Consider the following 23278-nt stretch of genomic DNA (forward strand, 5'->3'; position numbering starts at 1 on the left):
TGAAGAGCATTATAAATGGTAAGTAGGGTTCATAATGTGTGTAGACGCAATAAGTATAACAACTGTAGAATAAAAAACAGCAGAGGGTAAATGGACCTAAATGGTTACAAAGTTTCTCCATTGTGTGGGAAAGAGTACCACAGTGACATTTCCACTGGAGCAAACATTCCCTTTACTCTCCATCTCTCCAGCCTCCATTACTTTCCCCTTCCCTTCTCTCCTAGCTGTTTCCTTATAAGCTTCCCTTTACCACTGCCCACATCAGCATGTGTTAACTCAGAAGCCAGGAATTAACCAGGGTCCAGTGAATCTGCAAACCTCAAGAATATACCCCAAGGTATTTCTAGTGAGTTGACTACAGTGGTTAAGCTATCATTTAAAAAAACTATTTCCTTATAACCATAAGAGAAATCAGATTCAAAGTTATTCCCGGTGCAATATCACTCACATTTGCATTTGGATATGCATTCTACGTGGAAGAGAAAGGGACTAGTCAAATACGGTGCACCAGCTCGGAATTGCACATCACCTGCAGCCTATCACACCACCTGTGTGAACACAGCATTTGTATGTTATAGTGGATACAGGGGCACAAACCACTGACTTGAGAAATCAGCCATTATTTGTGTCCTAAAGCAAGTTCCCACCTTCAACAAATGGTCAGAACCTTCAACCAGGTTAAAAAAGGGTTTCTGTCTGTTTAAGAAGAATTTGATACCCTTGAATGTATTGTTTCCATCATATAGTAAAAAATAATTTAACAGCATTATTTTCTACATCTGCAAATTAGTATAATCTAACTATATTATAGGTCAAATCAATTTCTGTGAACTGGTCTGCTAAGTAGATTACTACCCACAGCAGAAACTCCAGCAACTTCTTCCTAAGGCTTTTGCAATTTATAAAAATTTTATTAAATCCATCATTTATAAGTTTTATATGAAATTTACTAAAAATGTATACAACTTATAAACATCACATCTGGTAAGAGAACATTCTGAGATACAATCAGGTACCAATCAGGTACACCACCACCACCTGATGCCTCCCTGCAACATCTCTCACGTGCAGTCCAGCTGTGGTAGATAATCTTACTTCAAAATCACAGTAAGTGGGCTTCCATTATAAAAAACAGTGGCATTCGGGATGCTCCCGAAACAGACTTGAATGAAATAGCTAAGGGTCCCCCCCCTGCAGAGAGCACATTTGCCTACCTGTACTTGTCTACTCAACATAGATCATTTTGAATCTTTCTTCAGCGTATTTTATATTAGAAGGATATATATGAGTAGATATACAGATATATGTAATTTACCGATACGAATGATGCGTGGCAACATCCAGAGTTTTCCCACTAATTTCCCAACATCTCCAACGGCATTATAATTTTACATGCTAAGAGAAGCCCGTGGGGCATAATTTTATGATTATTATTACTTCTAACAGAGTAGAGGATCTACCTTTAGATTCAATGAAACAAACTGTGCCTAGTTTTCTACGGTTTAAGAAAGTCCAAGTTCCTAACAACCAAAAAGAAAACTGGCTTAATAGAGTATTCATTAAAATTTTACGGGTCTTACTTACTGTATTACTTGAAGCTGTCCTACAGAAAACTATTAGAAAAAGACCTGTGCACCAGATGATCTGAAACTGACTGATTCATGAGAAAGTTGGATGGAGGAGGAAAAACATGTGTTTTTGATACTCATGTCTCAAGGGTAACACCACATTTAAACATATGGTTCTATTTGTCTGTTTCTATTTAAATGGTGCAGCTAAGGTATAGCCTCTGAGATGTTCGATGGCATTTTAAAGTTCACGAAATGGATGCAATCTTTACAATCTTTCTTTCCACATCCAAGAGGTTAAACTTGGCATTCTGACTTTTGTGAACATTTCAAGGGCTCAGAATTGTCCACAAAGTGGAGCCAAAAGCAACCTGTCATTTACCTTTCTATGAAATTAAAATGATAACATGGTGATTTGATATGCTTTCAAAAGGCTACGGAGCTCTGTCAGAAGAGCTGAACTTTGGGGTGGGCATGCTTTATTTAAATTCCTGCTCAGCTAAGAATGAAATTCCCCTTGACTGTTTTTTCTTAATTGCATAACTAACATCAGCTCTCTGCTCCAGGGAAGGAGATCCACCGTAACCCCCACCCCCCGCCCCTCTTCCCCAGAGTTCCTGCAGATAAAGCATTATTTTGCATGTTAAACACCCAATCATAAATCACCATTTAAAATAAACAATGAAATATTCCGAAGTATTAAAAAAATAAACACTGGCTGCACACATCATACCTTTTGAAAGATTACTTACACCATAATTTACGTATAATGAAGCTGAGACAACCCAAGTGAAATTGCCTTGTTATGCCAGCACGGACACTCGTTAGACCTCACTACAAACACGGCTGTGTGGTTTTTATCTTGAAGAAAAACAAACTAAGATGGGGAAAGCTCATGTGGATTCAGAGGAGGCAGTCCTTAATACGCTTCACATGTCATAGCTTGGTTTTCCAAATGGAAATACTTTTCTCATTTCTTGGCAAAGGGAAGTGGTGATTAGATGGTTGTTACATAGAAAGGGCGACATCTGGCAATCAGGAAAGTCTGTGGAGGTTTCCCTTGGGTGCCCCTGAGTATTAACACACAAAAAAATCATAAATAAAAATAGTACAGCCAGAAATATATCCCACCAACCAAGTGTGTGCGAGAGCTTTTGGAAGGGAAAACTACATCAGGAAAACAAAGATAGAGATACTATCATCCAACTGTCTGCTGACTGTTAGTTATCAGGTTCTAGAAAATAATTTAAAAAAAAAATCCGCCTACAGAATTAGAGGCCTAGAAAGAACCTGGAAAGGTCAAGGGAGTTAGTAGGCAAGAAATATTTCAACACTTGCTCCAAGGCAACAGTAAATTTTCCTAAGATTTACTTGGGGTTTCCTTTGCAGACCTCCCTAGACAGGCAGCAGATATATCAGATTTTTTTAAAGAATGAGATGGAACTGCATTTTTTAGAGTATTTTAGAGTTGGTGCCAAGATATGTGTAGTGGATGGAGCAATGGCTTTGAGGTCAGGCAAGTCTGGTTTATAATTCTGGCTCTGTCATTTAAAGAGCTCAGGGTGTGACCTTGGACTCATTTCTTAAACTTGCTGAACTTCAGACTCCTCATGGACAAAATATGAATAACAATATTTGCTTTAGAGGGTTATCACAAGGACGACAGATAATATAATAAAGGTGCCTCGCATGGGGCCCGGTTTGGGGTCAGAACAGTGTTCTTGCTGCAGCTTTATGAACACAGCAAGCAAACAGCAACAGCAACTCTACCCAGATGTTTTCATCTTATGACTCATCTCTCTTCCACTTCTTATTCAATGGCAGATGTCACCTCTTCTTCCAAGAACAAAAAGAGACCGAGAGGGGAGGGAGAACAAGTTCTCATTTCCAGATGATGGAAAAGTAGTATTTCTGTCCTCTTCTTCTCTCGCAGAAGAACCCCAAATAATGAGAACACGAGATAAAAATGCAAGCTCATATCCCACGGATTTAGGAGATCTCTCAAACTCTGAATCCCAGTAGGTGAACATGGCCTGGGGAAGGAAGGATTGGAAGTGATTTTGCAGAGTGGAGCAACTTCCAACGTAAATGCCTCCAGAGGAGGTTACCATGGAGAAGAAGCAAGCCAACTCCTCCCAGAGAGCCTCAGCAAGCCTTGAAATGGATACACCGGGTATTGAGGAAAGTGGAGGCCAGAAGACAGCAAGCTGGACTTCCAGGCCCCTCCCAAGCCCCAAGCAGCTACCCTGATACCCTTTGCCTACTGCCACAGGGAGCAGATGGTATATCCTTTTGGCAAACTCTACCCAAGAAGTTCAAGACTGGGACACCACGCCAGAGAACCCAGTAGAACGTGCCCAGAGTAGATAATCCTGCCCAGGCACACAGAGTTTCCAAAGGTTTTTTAAAGAACCTCTTCGATTTAATATTTCATCCTCAAACAAGGAAGCCCTCCCGGTGATGGCTTCTAAAGACAAAGGGATGGTGGCTTTCTCACAGCTAGTCAGTCCTAAATGAAGACAGATGAGATTAGGACACTGTGGAACCCAGTTGGCATGATTTATTTTCACAATTCCAACCACGCTGTGGCATGCCTGAGACGGGAGTCCATAAGAAACTTCCGCCAGGAAGAACACAGAACACGAGTCCCTGGGGGCTGATATTAAAGGGCTGAGGATTTAAAAGCGGGCCTGAATTTCTTTGTAAAGCTCTGCAGAGGGAGGAAGCTTTCCTCTCTTCCTTTCAATCTTCCTGCCTTGCTGAAACTTTTACTGAGCTTTGCATGGCTTCGCGTGAGCTCCAAGAATTCCTTTTACACCAGATGCCCTGAGAACTGAACCCAGTAAAGTGACTCACCTCCCATCTAGGCATGCTTGGCTTCAGCCTTTTAACCAGAAAGTGCTCCTCCAGGCAAATGCAATAATCACATTTACTACAGCAATCAGTAAAGGAAAACTAAAAAACAAAACAAACCTACCTATTTATTCCTCTCTATATAAGGCTTTACTGATAAATCTCAATGACAACGTTAAGAGACTCTTAAGGAGTACGTTAGCTATACCCTGTTCTTATACACACAATTACTGATGGTCAAGATCAAATGAGGAAAACAGTTTGGTGGTTCCTCAAAAAATTAAAAATAGAGTTACCACATAATCCAGCAATTCCACTTCTGGGTACATACTCAAAAGAATGGACAGTAGACTCCGACAGATATTTGTTCAAAGAGCATCATTCACGATAGCCAAAGGTAGAAACAACCCAAACGCCCATCAACAGATGAACAGATAAACCAAATGTGGCATATATTTACAATGGAAGATTATTCGTCCTTAAAAAGGAAGGAAATTCTGACACAGGCTACAATATGGGTGAACCTTGAAAACATTATGCTAAGTGAAATCACAAAAAAGGACAAATAGTACACGATTCCACTTAATCATAGACAAAGTAGAATGGTGGTTGCCCGGGGCTGGGGGAGGGCGGTGTTGTTGTTTAACGGGGACAGAGTGCCACTTTGGGAAGATAAAGTTCTGAAGATGGATGGTGGTGATGGTTGCACAACAATGTGAATGTACTAACGTCACTGAACTATACACCTAAGAATGGTTAAAATGGTAAATTTTAAGTTATGCATATTTTACCACACATACGCAAAAAGGTCAAATGAGGAAGGAACGATGCTGGAGTCACTCCTCTAACCAGTCACACCCTGGTCATGGTATCATCTGGGTTTTAGCTGTGTGAATTATAGAAAAAAATTAAGAAGTGTGTGTGGGAGGGTTATTCTTAGATAGGGCTAAGGTAACAAGAAGAAGGTATTTATCGCTACAAGGCTGCAAATGATGATAATTTATTCATTCAACAAACATCACGCATCTAGACAAAAGGCAGCGAAGTCGGTGGTTCGAGTCCTGGGCCTTGGAGATGTACCTTCTGGGTTTGAATACAGGCTGTGCTGCTTTCCAGCTGTGGGACCTTAGATAAGCGACTTAAAGTCCCTCTAACTTGATGTCCCCATCCGTGGGCCCCTATCTCACTGGCTTGGTGTGAGCGTTCAGCGAGTTAAAATGCAGTCAGACCTTAGTACAGTGCTGACAAACATTAAGTCCAGCAGAAAATGTAGAAAGAAATGTACTGGTTTTCCTGCCATGTCCCCGCACGGACGCCCATCTTCAAGGACCCTGGAGTGTTGAAGGGGGGAGCGTCAGGACATCAGCAGCCCCACCACAGTTGACTCCCTGTTGGCTTGTAAGGGAGAAGCAGCCGGTGCTGACTGATACAATACAAGGGCTGGTATCTTGGTCATATTTTTTTCTGTGGTCTCTCCTGCTTACAGACGATTTTATCAGATAGCAGAAGTGAAACCCTCTCAGGCTCCTGAGCATTCAACCTTCCTATGATGAGCGCAACATCCGTTCTCAGCGATGAAATGCACATAACTGGCTCTCCTACTGTTTACTCAAAGCTGGCTCAGGAGCACATGGGACGCATGGACAACAGCCTAGGCTGCAGGGCTGAGAACTGAGGTGTGCGGGCACCTTCACACGACGTTTCTTTCAGCTCCTCCCATCTCCCTTGCATGTCAGCGTTCCTCAGACTCAGGGTCAGGGGTCTCTGCCGAGGGCCGGCCGGAGCACAGAGGGGTTCTGGAGACAAGAACTGGGATCAACTTCCCTTCTGCAACTGTGCCAATGTTGGACACTCCAGCTTCTTCCCACACAGCTTTTTCATCCTTCCTTGCAACCTCAAACGAGTTTTCTATCTCATCAACCCTCATTGTCTTGTTCGCAGGCTGCCTCTCCCTAATTCAGATGAGAAGTTGATCATTTTTGAAACACACACGCACAAAATTTAACACATTGAAAAAGGGAGTTTGGTATTATCTTTGCAAAAAGCAAAATAAAATTCTCTCTCTATATGTAGGGAGATATTTTTACATTAAAAAACAAAGATTAGGCTGGGTATTTGTGGTTCTCTTTATGTGGGTGAGATAAAAAATGTACCTTATGTTCTTTTTTGTGTGTTTTCTGATTTTTATGTACGGAGCACATACTGATTTTGTAATAAGAGATAAGAAATATTGTAACAAAATAAAGGGATCTTTAGGGATTTTCAGGGTGTTTTGGTATATTTCTAACACCAGGCTTGGCAACAGTTTCAGAAACTTTCGGTTTTGAAAGTTGGTTAAGGAGTAATGTTCATGAGCACGTTTAAGCGTAACTGCACACAGGCCCCCATCAGGATTTACTTCACCTAGAAACTGATGATTTACATTTTGGACAAACTTGGCCAAGTAGATTTCAGCCAAACTGCTTTTGATCAAGTCACCTGGAACCAATATATGGTATTCATTAAGAAACTGCTTTCAAGATTTAGTGTAACATTTAGTAGAATGTTCATTCTTACTTTTTTCACCTCAAATAACCGGTTTAGTAGGAGTCTGCCTTAGAATGTTAATAGAGCAAGTTTCTCCATTTGTGAGACACATTTAAACCAATAAATCTGGGCTCACGTTTATTCCCATGGTTGCTAATCTTCAGAAGTACTGAGAGCTGTGAATCATGTCTTACCCTCTGGGTCATCATCCATGGACAGTGCATGGAAAATGGAGACATCCTTGCACCACTATGGTTCACCATATGCAGGGACATCGTGGGACCCAAAGTCCTAGTCACTGGTTTATTTTGATTCTATCCTTAACTCTCTAAGCATTCCAGGAACACCTGAATGGTTATTAATAATACGCTACAATGGCCTTCATCAAGAAAATCCTATCTTCAAGCATCGTATTTATAAACTGAGCCATACAACAAGTCATCTACTGTGGCCACCGAGGTACCCCTGGAAGTCTCCTGCCAGCTCCTCTGCCTTCTCCTCCCACTCTGGGTTCTCTCTGCAGCTCAGCCATTGTTTCCTCAACTCCGTTCTCCTCCAAAGGGTGGATCCAGCCTCAGGATTTCAACTCTCACCTCTCTGCTTGTGACTCCTAACCTGCAAACTTGCGAGCATCTTAATTGCCTTCGCTTTGCTTGCTCGTATCTTCCAAGTTTTCTATCATTACCAAGTATTCCTTTTATAATGAGAAAACATTGCATTTAAAAACTAATAGAAAAGATTAATTTCTGACTACCAAAGTGGAATAGAATAGCATCCTTAACTGAGCCAGGGCTCAAAGGCAAATAATCCACAAGTCTGTTTTAAAATATCACCTTCTATTTTTTTCTTACTAACTCCCCAAATTGCCCACAATGGCTGCCTTTTCTGAAGGTCATTACTGTGGCAGAGACAGCTAGCTGTTCCCCCGTACCTACTTTCCCTTTTTATCTACTATAACAAAAACCTAGATTATAGCTGGGTACACAACCACCCAGAAAAATGGAAATATTTCCCAGCTGTCATCCACCAGGTAAGGCCTAGCGAATAAGCCTGGCCAACGGGATGTCAGTAGCTGTGGTGTGTGCAACTTTCAGGTGCCACCCTTAAATGGAAGGGACACATACCCGCCCCCCTTTCACCTCCCCATGAGTGGGAATGTGAACATGATGGTGGTGAGCCATGTTAGATGATGAGATCAACACCTCAGCGATGGGTGGGTCAACATACAAGGAGCTGAGTCCACGATGCTGTCCAGCTACCATACGAGCTAAGGATGCCTGACAGTTTTGTATAAGAGAAACAAACTTCCATCTTGTTCAAGCTATTACTTTTGGTTTCAGTTATAGGAACCTAATACAGCCCCACAGCTAAAATAACTGAAGGAAATTAATCCCTGGGAGAAAGGCTACTGAAATGTAAGGTTGGTAAGCCAGAGGGGCCTGGAGAAGACCTGGCCTTTTATTTTGCTCAAGTAACAACTGAGCCTGGAGCTCCTGAGGCTTATGAAATGCTGATCCTTGACATATAAATGTGTGGAACCTTGCTTGTAAATTATCCAAAGCTGAAGAACTCCCTGCTTTGACAGGGCTGCCATTCTCCTCTCCACACAGTGGGAAGAGATTCACTGGCACTCAGCCCCTTTCCTGCACTTCACCCTGTAAATGAGGCATTTCCAGAAAGAGCTCAGTACAGGAACATGTAAATACAATTTGCTGATTCAGATTTTCACCCACAGGCCAGCTACTTGGGCATTAAATGAGGAAGTCTTAGAGAGTCTTCCTTGTAATGACTTTGAAAGAACGGATCCAATCTTAGATCTTCTTTCTTAGGTTAATTAATCAGAATGTGACAAACATATCTCATTCCTCACATGCATAAAACTCTTATGGAAAACGAAATACAACTGATAGTAATTCAGGTCTAAGTCACCGGAGGGAGAAATTCATACAACACTGAAGTGGGATTTCTACCTCCAAATCACTTGCAGATGAGAGCAGGAATCTTCTATTTGTTTTAGATACCAAACTATATAAATAATGATGCAATATCACAGTACAAATTTCAGTTCAGATTAGTTAAGAACTGGAAGCATTAAGTTTGACTTAAATTCAACCAACACTTAATTGAGAGCTTACTACAGGCCAAGCCAAGCATTTTCCATAGATTATTTAATTCTCATAACCACCCTTTTTTACAGATGGGAAAACTGAAGCACAGAATGTTTAAGTAACTTGTTCAAATTAGGAGCTGAGCTGGACATGAACCCAGGCTACAGGACTCCAGAGGCCACCTCTTCCCTCAACTGAGTGTTACAGGAGATAACAGAGGTGATTCAGGTTTGTATTTGGTCCTTGAAGACAATCAACGTGGGAGAAATGTATACACACAGCTACGGATAACACAAGACTGCATTAAAAGCATCATCACACAAGTACAATGTGTTCTCAGAGGAAAGAGCATGAACTCAATTTTATGGGCTGCAGAAATGTGTGGCCCATTGGAGTTGCTCCTGCCCCAGAAAGATGCATCAGGCCGCACATAAAAGGGCGCCCACCCTCACTACCTACCAACCTGGCCCCAAATCCAGTTTTTCTGTCTTGCATTTGCAGCTTCCCTCTGGGGAAAAATTCTCTGTCCTTGGTTCAAGATCTCCTCAGACAACCTATAGGACGTGTCTCGTAAGCCTGAACCTTATTTAATCTGTGGCTCAGAGAGCCTCAGCATAGGCCCAGAGGAGAGGTTTGAAAGAAGAGACTGCAGGCAGAGCAGTTAAAAAGCCTACTGAAATATTTCAGGCAAGAGATTAAGGGGGTCTAAAATAGGGCAGCAGGAACTGAAAAATGAGGACAGATCTTAAAGAAACTTAGAGGCAGACTATATAGGATTTCCTAACACACTGGATGTAGAGAATAAGAAAAACAGAGAAGTCCAAGACTAGAGATTTATTTTAGTGTAGCTGCCTAGAGGATGAGGTCACCATTAACTAATGCAGGTTACAAAGATTTTTACAGAAAAGATTTTTATAGTACAAATTTGGAGATGACTGGAAGGTTATCAATTATATTTGGTTTGAACATAACATTTAGGGCGAGGCAAAGGTGGAGGTGTGCTAGAAATGTCTTCAGAGGGACAGGTGAGGCTGAGCATTGGATAAAAACCCCTGGGGAGGGCATGAGCCAAGGACATGGTTTGGGGAGATGTTGTCCTGAAAGAACTGGGCTAAGCAAGGAAGCCAGAGAGAAAGGACAGAAGGACCAGTTGGAGAAGCGATATCCAAGAAGCCAACCAACCGGCTATATGACAAGCCACTGTCCTACTCTGGGACTCTGCTTTCCACTCTGGAAAAAAGTGGCCTTGGGCTAGGGTGATGCTTAAGGTCTTCGCCAACTCAAAAACTCCGTGGTTCTTGGGGTGATGAAAATGTTCTCTCTCTTCACTGTGGTGGCAGTTACATGAAGTTTACTTTGTGAAAACTCACTGAGCTGTACAATTAAAACTGGTGCATTTTATTGGATATAAATTATTCTTCATTGAAGTTGATTTTAAAAATTCCTTGGCTCCAGGTTAATAATTTTCCATTTCATGCAAAATTATTGATAGTATGAAATATTCCGTATATGAGTATTTTCTCATCAGAGAAAAAGACAGGTCAAAAGAGGCATACCCTCAATCCCCAGGGGAAAGAAAAAAACGAGATGAATGAGAAGAAACTGTTTTAAGAAATTAGTCCCTGATCATTCCACACACTGATGTGAGTGAGCAGATGTCTTGAAAGTGTTTTGCAAGCACACGGGGAAGTAATGAGAATGTCTGGTGGACTCTCAGACATGGCACATGCGGTAGGTTCTTTAAGACAGCCCAAGAGCCACAGGGAAGCAATGCAGCTCCTGGGACCTGTGCTCACAGGTGGTAACGACCTCTAGACAATTTGCTCAAGTGGTGCTGCTCAGGAGTTTATCACATGTCAGTCAATACATGGCTAAACTCAACAAGGATTTCTAAGGTGCAGGAGTAGATGTTTCTGGTGCAAGGTATACCCACTTTTAAAACAACTTAAGCTCCTTCGTATCTGAAGCATCATTTAATTAGGAGGGAGAGGCTGCCCACCTCTCTATATTGAGTCTACTATGAAGTCTGTCATTTATCATGATTTTTTGCCCTTTTGCAAATTTTAAGAGAAAGTGCCTTAGAGTAATAAGTCTGATCCCTGACAACAAGGTATAGTTTGGGGCTCTATGATAAAGAAAACTCTACAGAAAATCTTACGGTCACAGGAGGACACGCACATTTCTACCATCATACATGCCACACTCTATCTCCGCTAATTGACCATGAACTCCTCTAGGGCAGGAGTCTTAGTTATCCTGAGCACCTAGTCCAGTGTCTGAAAGAACACAGATGCTCAAAACAGTTTGGGTGAATTGAAACTTGGCTAGAACTCTTTCCTTGGGAAGAATCTATCCAAGATAGTATTTACAACTATACAGATTATGACTATCTTCTCTTTCTCTTCTTTTTTTACTTTTGTTTTATCTTTTCTGACCTCCTGTGGTCATTCTTCCCTTCTTTATCCTTTTCTGTATTTCTGATTTTCTGGAATCAGGGACTGGAAGGAGTAATGGACAGAGAGTAAGGAGTGTGTAACCCCAGTAATGTTTCTTGCAAGAAATGATAACAAATTGATGGCCTTTACCATGTTCTGCCTTCTGAGGCTGAAAATACTCAACTTTATCTGCAGTAAATAATATGTGCTCTGCCCTTTGTGATGAAGAATGGGAGATTCAGGCAGTCTAGGCAAGTTGTTTCAGACTGTTCACTGGTGAAGCTGGAGCCAGAATCCAGGGCTGGCTTGGCAACTCAGCCACCTTGTCTAGGCTAAGAAGTTGTCCTTGGATGTTAATATTGGATCCTGAGTGGCAACACAGGCCTCTACATTTAGGAGACCTGGATGAATCAAAACGGTTAATAAGAGTGATACCAGCATCATGGCAGAGTGAGCTCTTCCTTTAAGACTTTCCCCACTAAGACACAATGAAAAGGACATTCATAAACCAACAGAGGACATTCACACAACACAAAAAATTTCAGAGAGCCACGCAGCCATACCTCTGAAGGTGGAGGGGCTGGACCCCCCCAGGAGGCAGCAGAAGGAGGTAAGGGGATCTCTTCTCCCTCCCCGAATGGCAACAACCTAGGGTGTGGGACCACATGTGGCTCTGAGAGGAGAGGGGAGAGAGGTCAGCCTTCCATGGGAATGCCTTTGCTCTGAGTTGCCTCCCACCCTGCAGGAAAGCTCCACGCCGAGGAGGCTAAGCAATCACAGGGGTGTATTCACCAAGCCAAGCAGCCCGGGGGTGGGGGGTGGGCAGACAGTGAGGACAGAGGGGGAGCACCCCTGGGATCATGCATGCGAAAAAAAAGTGCCACTCCTTCCAACTGGTGCATTAGCCCAGCTGGCAGGCCAGAGCAAGGGACTCCTGCTAGAGCGCCAGCACATACATGTGTAAAGCAGTGGCAGCCAGCAGGCAAATGCAGACAGACTTTCAGCACAGCTTCCAAAGGACAGGTACAGCTGCCAGGGATCGCAGTGGGCTCAGAATACATGGCTTCTTCCCCTTCCCCCCCAGCAGTGGCAGGTAGAATCTGTGACCAAATACTACCCCTATGCAAAGGCACAAATCCACCCCATCAAACAGTATGAAGAGGTCAATCAATACTCCAGACCAGAAGGAAATGACAGGCACCCAGAAATTAATCCTGAAGGCACAGAAATTTACAATCTAAATGACAGAGAATTCAAAATACCTATCATAAAAAACTCAGTGAGTTACAAGAAAACTCAGAAAGACAGTTCAATGAAATCATGAATAAAATTAATGAACAGAGGGAATTCTTAACAAAAGAGAATGAAACTATAAAGAAAAACCAATCAGAAATGTTGGAGATGAAAAACACAATGAATGAGATAAATAAAAATCCAGAGTCCTTAAATAACAGAGATGATATTATGGAGGACAAAATTAGCAATTTAGAAGACAGAAATATAAAAATGCTTCCAATGGAGGAGGAAGAGAGAACTAAGACTAAAAAGAAATGAAGAAATTCTCTGAGAAATAGCTGACTCAATTAGGAAAGCAACATAAGGAGTATAGGTATTCCAGAGGAAGAAGGGAGGGAGCAAAGAGTACAGAGCTTTTTCAAAGAAATGATACCTGAGAATTTCCCAAACCTGAAGAAGGAGCTGGAATTACCAGTAAAAGAAGCTAATAAACTCCTAATTACATCAATGTAAAAAGACTCTCTCCAAGGCATATATTAGTAAAACTGACAAAAGTCAATGACAAAGAAAAAATATTAAGGGCAGCAAGGCAGAAGAAAATAATTTACAAAGGAACTCCTAACAGGCTTTCAGCGGATTTCTCAGCAGAAACCTTACAGGCTAGGAGAGAATGGAATGATATATTTGAAATTCTGAGAGAAAAAACCTTTCAGCTAACAATATTCTATCCAGCAAAAATATCCTTTAGATATGATGGAGATATAAAAACTTTCCTGGATAAACAAAAGCTGAGGGAGTTCATTGCCACAACACTCACCCCCTACACGAAATGATTAAGAAGTCCCTCATACCTGAAAAAAAAAAGAAGAAAGGGTTTACAAAGCCTTGAGTAAGAAGATAAAAACACAGATAAAATCAGAAAATTGCAGCTCTCAATCAGAACAGGTTAGCAAATAACTGTATCATTAAAGATAAAGGGAAGGAAAACATCAAAAATAACTATATAACAACAAACTCACAACACAAAATGGAATAAGTTGTGACAACAATAACTTAGATGGAGAAGGGGAAAGGGACGGAACCTGCTTAGATGAAGGAAATAAGAGGCTATCAGAAAACGGACCATCTATGAGATCTTTTATACAAACCTCACAGTAACCACTAAACAAAAAATCAGAACAGAGACACAAAAGATAAATCAAGAGAAAACTGAGAAAACCATCATAGAGAACCACCAAGCTGAACTGGTAGTCCAAAATACATGGGTTGAGAAACAAGGGAAACACAGAATAACCAGGAAACAAGTGATAAAATGGCAGTATTAAGGCTTCATATTACCAATACTCATTCTAAACGTAAATAGATTGAATTCTCCAGTCAAAAGACACAGAGTGGCGGGATGGATTAAAAAACAAAACCCAACAATATGCTGCCTCCAGGAAGCACATCTCAGCAATGAAGACAAACACAGGCTCAGAGTGAAGGGATGGAAGATGATACTCCAAGCTAATAGCAAACAAAAGAAATAGGTGCTCCCATACTTATCTCAGACAAAGTAGACTTCAAGATAAAAAAGGCAAAGAGAGACAAAGAGGAGTAGTATGTAGTGATAAAAGGGACACTCCACCAAGAGGACATAACACTTATATGCACCTAACACAGGAGCACCAAAGTACATAAAGCAACCATTAACAGCAACATAATAATAGCAGGGGACCTTAACATCCCATTTACATAAATGGATAGATCATCCAGACAGAAAGTCAACAAGGAAATGGTGGAATTAAATGAAAATCTAGACCAGATGGACTTAAGAGATACATATAGAACACCCCATCCAAAAACAGCAGAATACACATTCTTTTCAAGTGCGCATGGAACATTCTCAAAGATAGACCATATGTTGGCAAACAAGGCAAGCCTCAATAAATTCAAGATTGAAATGATATTAAGCATCTTTTCCAACCACAATGCTATGAAACTAGAAATCAACTGCAAGAAAAAAGCTGGGAAAGTGACAAATATGTGGAGACTAAACAACATGCTACTGAACAATCAATGGATCACTGAAGAAATTAAAGGAGAAATAAAAAAATATCTGGAGGAAAATGAAAATGCAACATACCAATTCACGTGGGATGCAGCAAAAGCGGTCCTAACAAGGAAATTCATAGCAATACAGGTCCACCTTAACAAACAAGAAAAATCTCAAATGAGCAGTCTTAAACTACACCTAACAGAACTTGAAAAAGAACAAAAACCCTAAAGTCAGCAGAAAGAGGGAAATAAACAAAACTAGAGCAGAAATAAATGAAACTGAAACCAAAAAAACGGTAGAAATGATCAATGAAACTAGGAGCTGTTTCTTTGAGAAGATAAACAAAATTGACAGACCCTTTGCCAGATTGACTAAGAAAAAAAGAGAGAAGGCTCAAATAAATTAGAAATGGAAGAGGAGAAATTATAATGGATACCACAGAAATACAAAGGACTATAAGAGAATACTATGAAAAATTATATGCCGACAAATTGGACAATGTAGAAGAAATGGATAAATTATTAGACTCATACAACCTCCCAAAAATGAATCAAGAAGAAATAGAGAATCTGAATAGACCAATCACAAGTAAAGAGATTGAAACATTAATTAAAAAAACCCCTCCCAAAACATAAAAGTCCAGGACCAGATGGCTTCTCTGGAGAATTCTACCAAACATTCAAAGAAGATTTAATACTTATCCTTCTCAAACTATTCCAAAAAACTGAAGAAGACAGAGTACTTCTTAACACATTTTACAAGGCCAGCATCACCCTGATTCCAAAGACAGACACGGACAACACAAAGAAGGAAAATTGCAGGCCAATATTGCTGATGAACATAGATGCAAAAATCCTCAACAAGATATTGCCAAACCGAATACAGCAATACATCAAAAGGAACATACACCGTGATCAAGTGGGATTTATTCCAGGGACTCTGGGATGGCTCAACATTCGAAAATTAATCAATGACAAAACGAGAAATAAAAACCACATGATCATCCCAATAGATGCAGAGAAAGCATTTGACAAGATCTAACAGCCATTTATGATAAAAACTGTCAATAAAATGGGTATAGAAGGAAATTACCTCAACATAATAAAGGCCATATATGACAAACCCACAGCCAACATCACACTCAACAAGGAAAAACTGAAAGCCATCCCTTTGAGAACAGGAACGAGACAAGGGTGCCCACGCTTGCCATGCTTATTCAACACAGTACTGGAGGGTTTTGGCCAGAGCAATTAGGGAAGAAAAAGAAAGAAAAGGTATCCATAACATGAAACCATAAAACTCCAAGAAGAAAATATAGGCAGTACACTCTGACATAGGTCTTAGAAGGATCTTTTCAAATAGCATGTCTACTGGAGCAAGGGAAACAAAAGAAAGAATAAACAAATGGGACTTCATTAGACTAAAGATCATCTTCAAGGCAAAGGAAACCAGGAACAAAACAAAAAGACAACCCACCAAGTGGGAGGAAGTATTTGCAAATCATATATCCGACAAGGGGTTGATCTCCAAAATATATAAAGAACTCATGCAACCCAACAATAAAAAAACAAACAACCCAATCAAAAAATGCGCAGAGAATTTGAACATTTTTTCTAAAGGAGATACACAGATGGCCAATGGGCACAGGAAAAAATGCTCAACATCACTAATCATTAGGGAAATGTAAATCAAAACTACAATGAGCTATCACCTTACACCTGTTAGAATGGCTATAACTACCAAGACAGAAAACAAGAAATGCTGGAGAGGATGTGGAGAAAAGGGAACCCTCATACACTGCTGGTGGGAATGCAAACCGGAGCAGCCACTATGGAAAACAGTATGGAGATGTCTCAAAAAATTAAAAAAAGCAATACCATACGGGGGCTGGCCCCGTGGCCGAGTGGTTAAGTTCGCGTGCTCCGCTGCAGGCGGCCCAGTGTTTCGTCGGTTCGAATCCTGGGCGCTGACATGGCACTGCTCGTCAGACCACGCTGAGGCAGCGTCCCACATGCCACAACTAGAGGAACCCACAACGAAGAATACACAACTATGTACCGGGGGGCTTTGGGGAGAAAAAGGAAAAAATAAAATCTTTAAAAAAAAAAAAAAGCAATACCATACGATCCAGCTATTCCACTACAGGGTATTTAGCCAAAGAACTTGAAATCAACAATTCAAAGAGACTTATGTATCCCTATGTTCACTGAAGCATTATTCACAATAGCCAAGACGTGGAAGCAACCCAAGTGACCAAGAATGGATGAATGGATAAAGAAGATGTGGCATATATATACAATGGAATACTACTCAGCAATAAAAAAAAGACACAATCATACCATTTGCAACAACATGAATGGGCCTTGAGGGTATTATGTTAAGCAAAATAAGCCAGACAGAAAAAGACAAACACTGTATGATTTCACTCAGACATATAAGCTAAACAAATACATGGACAAAGAGAACAGATTAGTGGTTACCAGAAGGGAAGGGGGCTGGGTGTGGGAATAAGGGCTAAAGGGACACATATACATGGTGACTGACAAATAATAATGTATAACTGAAATTTCACAGTGTTATAAACTAGTATGACCTCAATGATTTTTTTAAAAAAACCTGTTAACAAATACACAAATGTGGAGACATTGCATGGCATCAGAGTGTGGGCAACTGTTTTAAAGTCAGGCAGACCTGAGCTTGAAACTCGATTTTGCCACTTACTCGTTTCATGAATTGATGTAAGTTATATATAAATTCACATTTCAATTTCTTCTTCTGAAAAATGAAATATCAATATAGACTTTGTTAAGATTATTTTGAATTAAATGAGATGGATAAAGCATTTGGTATAGTACCTGCTATACAGGAAATATCCAATAAAGGGACATTAATAATGACAGCAGGAGTAATAGTAACAGCAGTGGTAGTTAATGTTGTTATTCTCTTATTCTGTCTGCCCTCAATGTAGGGGTTAAAGTATATGTTAAATGAATGTTTATAATAGTTATGATGTAGCACTGTGAAATACTGGAATGCTTGAAGATTAAACAGTATGTTAACTTACATTGAATCAACAGATAACTGAATGCTGACCCTGGGCAGGTCACGGATAGATACCTTGGGAAATATGAAGAATCATGAGAAAAAGTTTATACAATCATTGAGGACACACAACATAAGAAATGTTCAACCACAACATGACCTTTGAAAATAAGAAAATACTCAAGATGTCAAAAGTCACTCCACCAAAAATTACCAAAAGATAGGGCAGGCCCGGCCTGGCCTGGCCTGGGAATGCTTTGTGGAGCGGGATTTGGATCTTACAGGATGGATAATTTGTATCTAGACAGAATGGAGAATGGAAGGGCACTGAGGGCAGAGACAAGGCATACAGAAAAGCATGAAGAGGTGCTGGTTATCTTGGCCTTGGGGACACAACACTGTTTGATTTGTTCTATAGTAACAGATAGCAGTGCCTTATTAACTAGAACCTTGAATTGCTCAGGTGTCCCCTGAACCAGAGATGTCAGTCACTGCACCTTGCTGTCCACGACCCCTTCCTATGGAATACTGCTTAGCCCATAGTTGCTTCTGATTGGGTAGCTTGGATGGCCCTACTTTGTACCAAGAGGCAACGCTCCTGCCCCTCTTGGTTGCAAAGTCTGGGAAGGGGTACTTGAACAAGGGGTAGCCAATCCAGCCACCTCTCCTAGGACAAAACAGCGAGCTGCACCATCACACACTCTGGTCCAGGGCTCTACTCTAACAAACGCCCAGTGAATAGCCTAGTTAGTTACGGCAGTACAGGCAAGGCTCTAGCAGTTGAAAAAGGTCTGGAGAGACCACAATGAGCTCAAACTTGGAGTAGGGGGAAGAAAATGGGTGTTGCCCATGTCCCTGAGAGAAGCAGAGGCTTCAGAAGGGAGACAGGAAAGAGTCACTCCCTGGCCCCCCATTTTCTGACAGCTGCTCCATTCTAATCCCAGGCATCCTAACCACAACTCTTTATTCTTGAGACTCAAGTGGCATTTCTGTTCTTTGCAACCAAGATCCTGTTCTTTTCCAGTTACTGTGGTAACATACAAATGCTCACTTTTGGGGGAAGTAATAGTATAAAAGGCTTTTGATCTGGGGGTTGATCCCAGGTAGGGTTTCCATGATTGTTGTGTGTTTTACCAAAAACACAAATTTCCATTTCATGGGGAGAAGTCACTCATGGATGGTTCAAATATAAATGTTTTTATTTAACCTATAGACACAGCACTCATCACGCTGAAAATTGTCAATAACAGTTGAATGTTCAGCTGTTTTGGGCACCAGTGAACTATTCACTGGTAACCTTGAGAAAGAGCTTGAGTTTAGACAAGAAACCAGCTGTACCAGGCAGAGCAAAGCTAGCCAAGGAGTGAGCGAATGTGTCTTATAAACATGAGCTTGCTTTAAATAACATGGAAGTTCTAGTGTCTTGGTGACATGAGCGCGTAATTCACTGGCAGTGCCTCGGTGCTCTCTGTCTTCTATTTGGTTTCCCTGGGGTCTGGTTCCTTCCTCCCAGCCACAAGAATTTCTCCTGTGGGTTCCATTAGAAGTGATAAGATTGGTAAACAGATGCATCACCGTTGCTGTTATATTATTAACTGACTCTCCTCCCCCAGATCTTTGAAATGCTTTCTAATCTGTCTCATGATGTAACCTTAAGGCCAAGTGGCTCTCAGAAGTTGGACACGGCAGTTTTTCTTCCCTCTCCCAAGAATGGCATTTAAGATAAAGAGCAAATAGTGCCATGTGATTAAGTGATAGAAGTAACTTTGAATACTTGCCACAGTGGCTTTAGCCTCGTTTACTCAGACCTCATATGGCCCAAGCACTGCCAGAAAGGCTAGTGATAGAGGATTCCTTTAATTCGAGGGGATAGTTAAACAAGAGCCCATGAAGACAATTGGGCTCCCTAAGAAGATATCACTATTTTAAGGCATTAACTCTATAAAGCATGGTGTTCAACTGAGAGGAGTTTCTTCGGTGGGATTTCAACCACTACAATAAAGTGAAGGATCCCAGATGATGTGCTGGGAGTGATGCTTTTTGGTGAGGGAAGGAATGGAGTTGGTTTCTGAGTCTAATAAGTGGTAGTAGGTAAGCAAATGGCTTCTCCGTGCACAACAGTGGCCCGCTAGACCCAAGGAACCACTTCAATACTGGGAGATTTGGAGATCTCTCCAGTTTGCATGTGGTGGCCAGATGGGGCAATGTTGGTGGGAAAGCAGGTGCAGAAAGGCCTTCCTAAGGCGGCACAGTCACTCTAGGGCCTCCCTTTAGGGCCAGTATCTCTGGGGGCTTACAGACAACTGTGAAGAAGGCTATCACAGAGGGGTGTATATTATGGAATTAGGGTCTGCTCCTAGATGGCCCAAACCTTAGCCCTCCAGAAGGGGCTGCCCTGAGTCAAGAGATTACTCCTAGGAGAGTGGAACAAGACTATGCTGAGGACCACCTGGACCACCCTGAGCTCCAAGATGTCCCATCAGTGCCGGCCTGAGCACAGCCCTACTCCACGATTGTGTTGACCACCTGAAGTGCCTATTTCTCACCTTGTGACTCACTCTGGGAGACAATCTTCCCCACCCTCTTTGTGTTTCCTCTGTCACAGAGAAGGTGGCTCTGACAGCAGTGGGGACTTTCAGAAGAAGGTCAGAGAGGTCCCGGCTGTGGGATTTCCCTTTGGCCTGTTGGTGTCTTTATGCTGAAAGAGACCATGAGTCTGGTTGGCCCTGGCCTCCCGAGTATCCTTCTAGGAGGAGCCTCCCAGCAGGTGCAGGTCTAGGGATAAGAGCTAGCTTTACCCAGGAAACTGCCAATGATACCCATCTCAGTCCCCATCCCACCTTCCTAACCAGGCAGCTCTGCCTAGATCCACCATCTGATAAAATCTGGAAGTCAGGCTGGGGGAGCCTTACCTTGGAAGGGTAGACGTGGTGGAAACAGCAAGAACACCGCTAACATTTATGGCTCGCTCCCTGTGCATGGCCTTGGGCCACTGTGCCCTCCAGCAGAAGCCAACAAGCCAAGGAGAAATCACAGCCCCAGGATCTGTCCACCCTTCCTCCAAGACTGTGTTCTCCCTGCTATCTGAGGCTTCTTCCTTGTGACGGTGGAAATACAGAGTGGGGAAGGGTGGTCTCACAGAGCGAGTCACGAAGTGAGAAACTGCCACCTCCTGTGAAGTTTCAGAGGATCCTCACCAGGAGGACCAGACAGGTGTTCTGATTAGTCACACTTTACAGGTGAAGAAACTGAGTGCCGGGCAGTTCAAGAATCTTGCCCAAGATCATACCGTGAAGCATAGTGTCTGGCTCAGAACAGTCACTCATTAAAAAGACCTGAATGCCAAGAAATGCAGATGTGGAAATGCTCACGCCATCATCAGCAGAGCCAGCTTCTGAGCCCAGGAGAGCCAGGGCTGCTCAGCTGCAGCATCACTCTGACAGCCCTTTGTGGGACCGTGTGCTGGGGCTGCTCTCTCCTCCCTGGGGAGAGCACCTCTCCTTCCACCCCCTGGCTCTAGCGGGGCAGTGCTGGACCCATGGTTACTGAATTAGGACAGAAAGGTGGACAAAGTCAGTTTAACCTTCCTAAGACATTGGCCAGCATTGTGGGCAGTGAGCAAAACTGAGTGCCAGGCTGAAAGGGAGACAGCTGAATTGTTGGGAAACCTGCTCGGGGTGCAGAGGAAAGCCTCAAGTCTCCACCTGTTGAATTCCAGTGTGAAGACTCTTCCGTGCCTGATCCCAGACACATCCAACCTACTCTTTCTGGTTCAGCTCAACTTGCTCCTCCTTCTAGAAGCCTTCTCTCAATTCCTGCCCACCAGGAAGGGATTTCCTCTAAATATCCTCACTTCTGCTGAACATGCACATTCTCAATATCTGTGCCAGTTTCAGGACATATATATATATAAAAAAAAATCAAACCAAAACAACAGAGGTTCTCAATCCTGTCTGTATGCTAGAATCCACTCGAGAACTGTTTAAAAAAAATTGATGGAAAAATACTTAGGCCCAGACTCAATCTCTGAATAATTAAATCAGAATCTTTGGGGCTGGAACTAGCGAATCAGCATTTAAAATAATCAGCCAGGACTGAGAACCAGGGCTATGATGCCTTGAAAACTGAGCATGTCCTTTTTTCTCATCTAGCTGGGAGCTCCTCAGGGGAGGCCCCAGTCTTGTGCAGTGCTGCCCTTAGCACGGAGCCCAGGCCTTGCACATAGTCAGTGCCCATCAAGTGTTTGTGGAGTGACTGGATCTTCCTCTGAAAATCTAAACAATCCCCCGGTGGGATATGGGAGCATGTTTTGCTTTTCTTGTAAGGTGAGAGTCATGTGTGTGTCATCCTCTGATTTGGGCAACCCAAGAACACAAATTCCAAAGAAAATAACCCCCCCCAAGTTAACATCTCAAGGGAGGAACGGGCTGTGTTGTTGGTTATCTCCTGCTTTCCATTAAGGATTCTTCAGTCAGATTCCTTTATGCATCTCAGAGGCTTGAGTACTGTAAATGGCACACTTTCAATTATTTATCTAAACAAAGGTGAACCAGAGGACAGCGCTAAACACTCGCCTGATGAACCTGAGCCCAAAACCCAGCCCCTGGAATTCTCAAGCTTACATGACTTGGCTTTGTGGATCCAGTTTCCTTAGAAAAAGGGGGGAAAAAAAGGCACAGTAGATACAAGGCCATAAATTCCATTTCAGAAATGAAAGGGATGCCAGAGTGGAGCTGCAAGGACACTGGGCTTTGTGGCTGGCGGCAGTTCTGTTGCTAGGCTGCTTAAATCAAACAGTCATAACTCGCTGGCAAGGAAGTAGACCGCTGTATCCCTTCCAGTTTTGCGCTGTCTTTCCCATCAAAGGACGCATCACTTTCTGTGTCACCACTGAGTAATAAATCCTATTGAAAAGGAACAGAGACCAACCAACGGTGATCTTAAAATATAAGTAAAGGAAAGGCTGCATGCAAAGACAGGCTCCTAGTTTGTTGTCAGCAAAACAAGTGTTCTGAACTGTCCTTCGTGGGGATGGGTTTGTGACTCTTTCTAAGCACTAGCCTGTGATGCACAGATGACATAGCCTGCTGTGCTCGGGTACAGTTGGTGGCCGTGGAGCCAGCAATGAGAATGCCTCCTATGGAAATCAAGCACCCCTTTCCCGCTCACTTGCCATAAAGTGTCAGCTGCAGTGAAAGCATAATTTGGGAACCACAGACCAGCTGGAAGTCAGGATGCCTGGGCAAAGAGCAGCAGCAGTATTAGTAACAAGAGCTACTTACTGAGGGCATATAATGTGCCCAATCTCCTCTGAGTGCTCCACTGTAGGCCCACGGAGAGGCACGGTCCTTACTTTACAGATCAAGAAACTGCGGTCCGGAGAGGGTAAGCAACTGGCCCAGATCACACAACCAGTAAGTGACAGGGCTGGAATCTGCACCCAGATCTGCCTGATGCAAAACCATGGTTTCC

General features: G+C 42.3%; 1 protein-coding gene across 3 annotated transcripts in view; it reads right to left on the reverse strand.

The window, feature by feature from the left end:
* Positions 1 to 23278, reverse strand: part of CCBE1 (collagen and calcium binding EGF domains 1) — a 237942-nt gene that overhangs the window by 42034 nt on the left and 172630 nt on the right. Inside the window, exon 1 of one of the 3 annotated variants that reach the window (XM_070275804.1) lies at positions 2321 to 2452. The exons of the other annotated variants lie outside the window; for them this stretch is intronic. Coding sequence (XP_070131905.1) covers positions 2321 to 2325 — 5 coding nt within the window. The 5' untranslated portion in view covers positions 2326 to 2452. Of the gene's footprint in view, positions 1 to 2320; positions 2453 to 23278 lie in introns of those variants that run through there. 3 annotated transcript variants of the gene reach the window in all.

This window comes from Equus caballus, chromosome 8 (genome assembly GCF_041296265.1).
Source record: "Equus caballus isolate H_3958 breed thoroughbred chromosome 8, TB-T2T, whole genome shotgun sequence".
In the NCBI taxonomy this organism is placed as follows: Eukaryota; Metazoa; Chordata; class Mammalia; order Perissodactyla; family Equidae; genus Equus; species Equus caballus.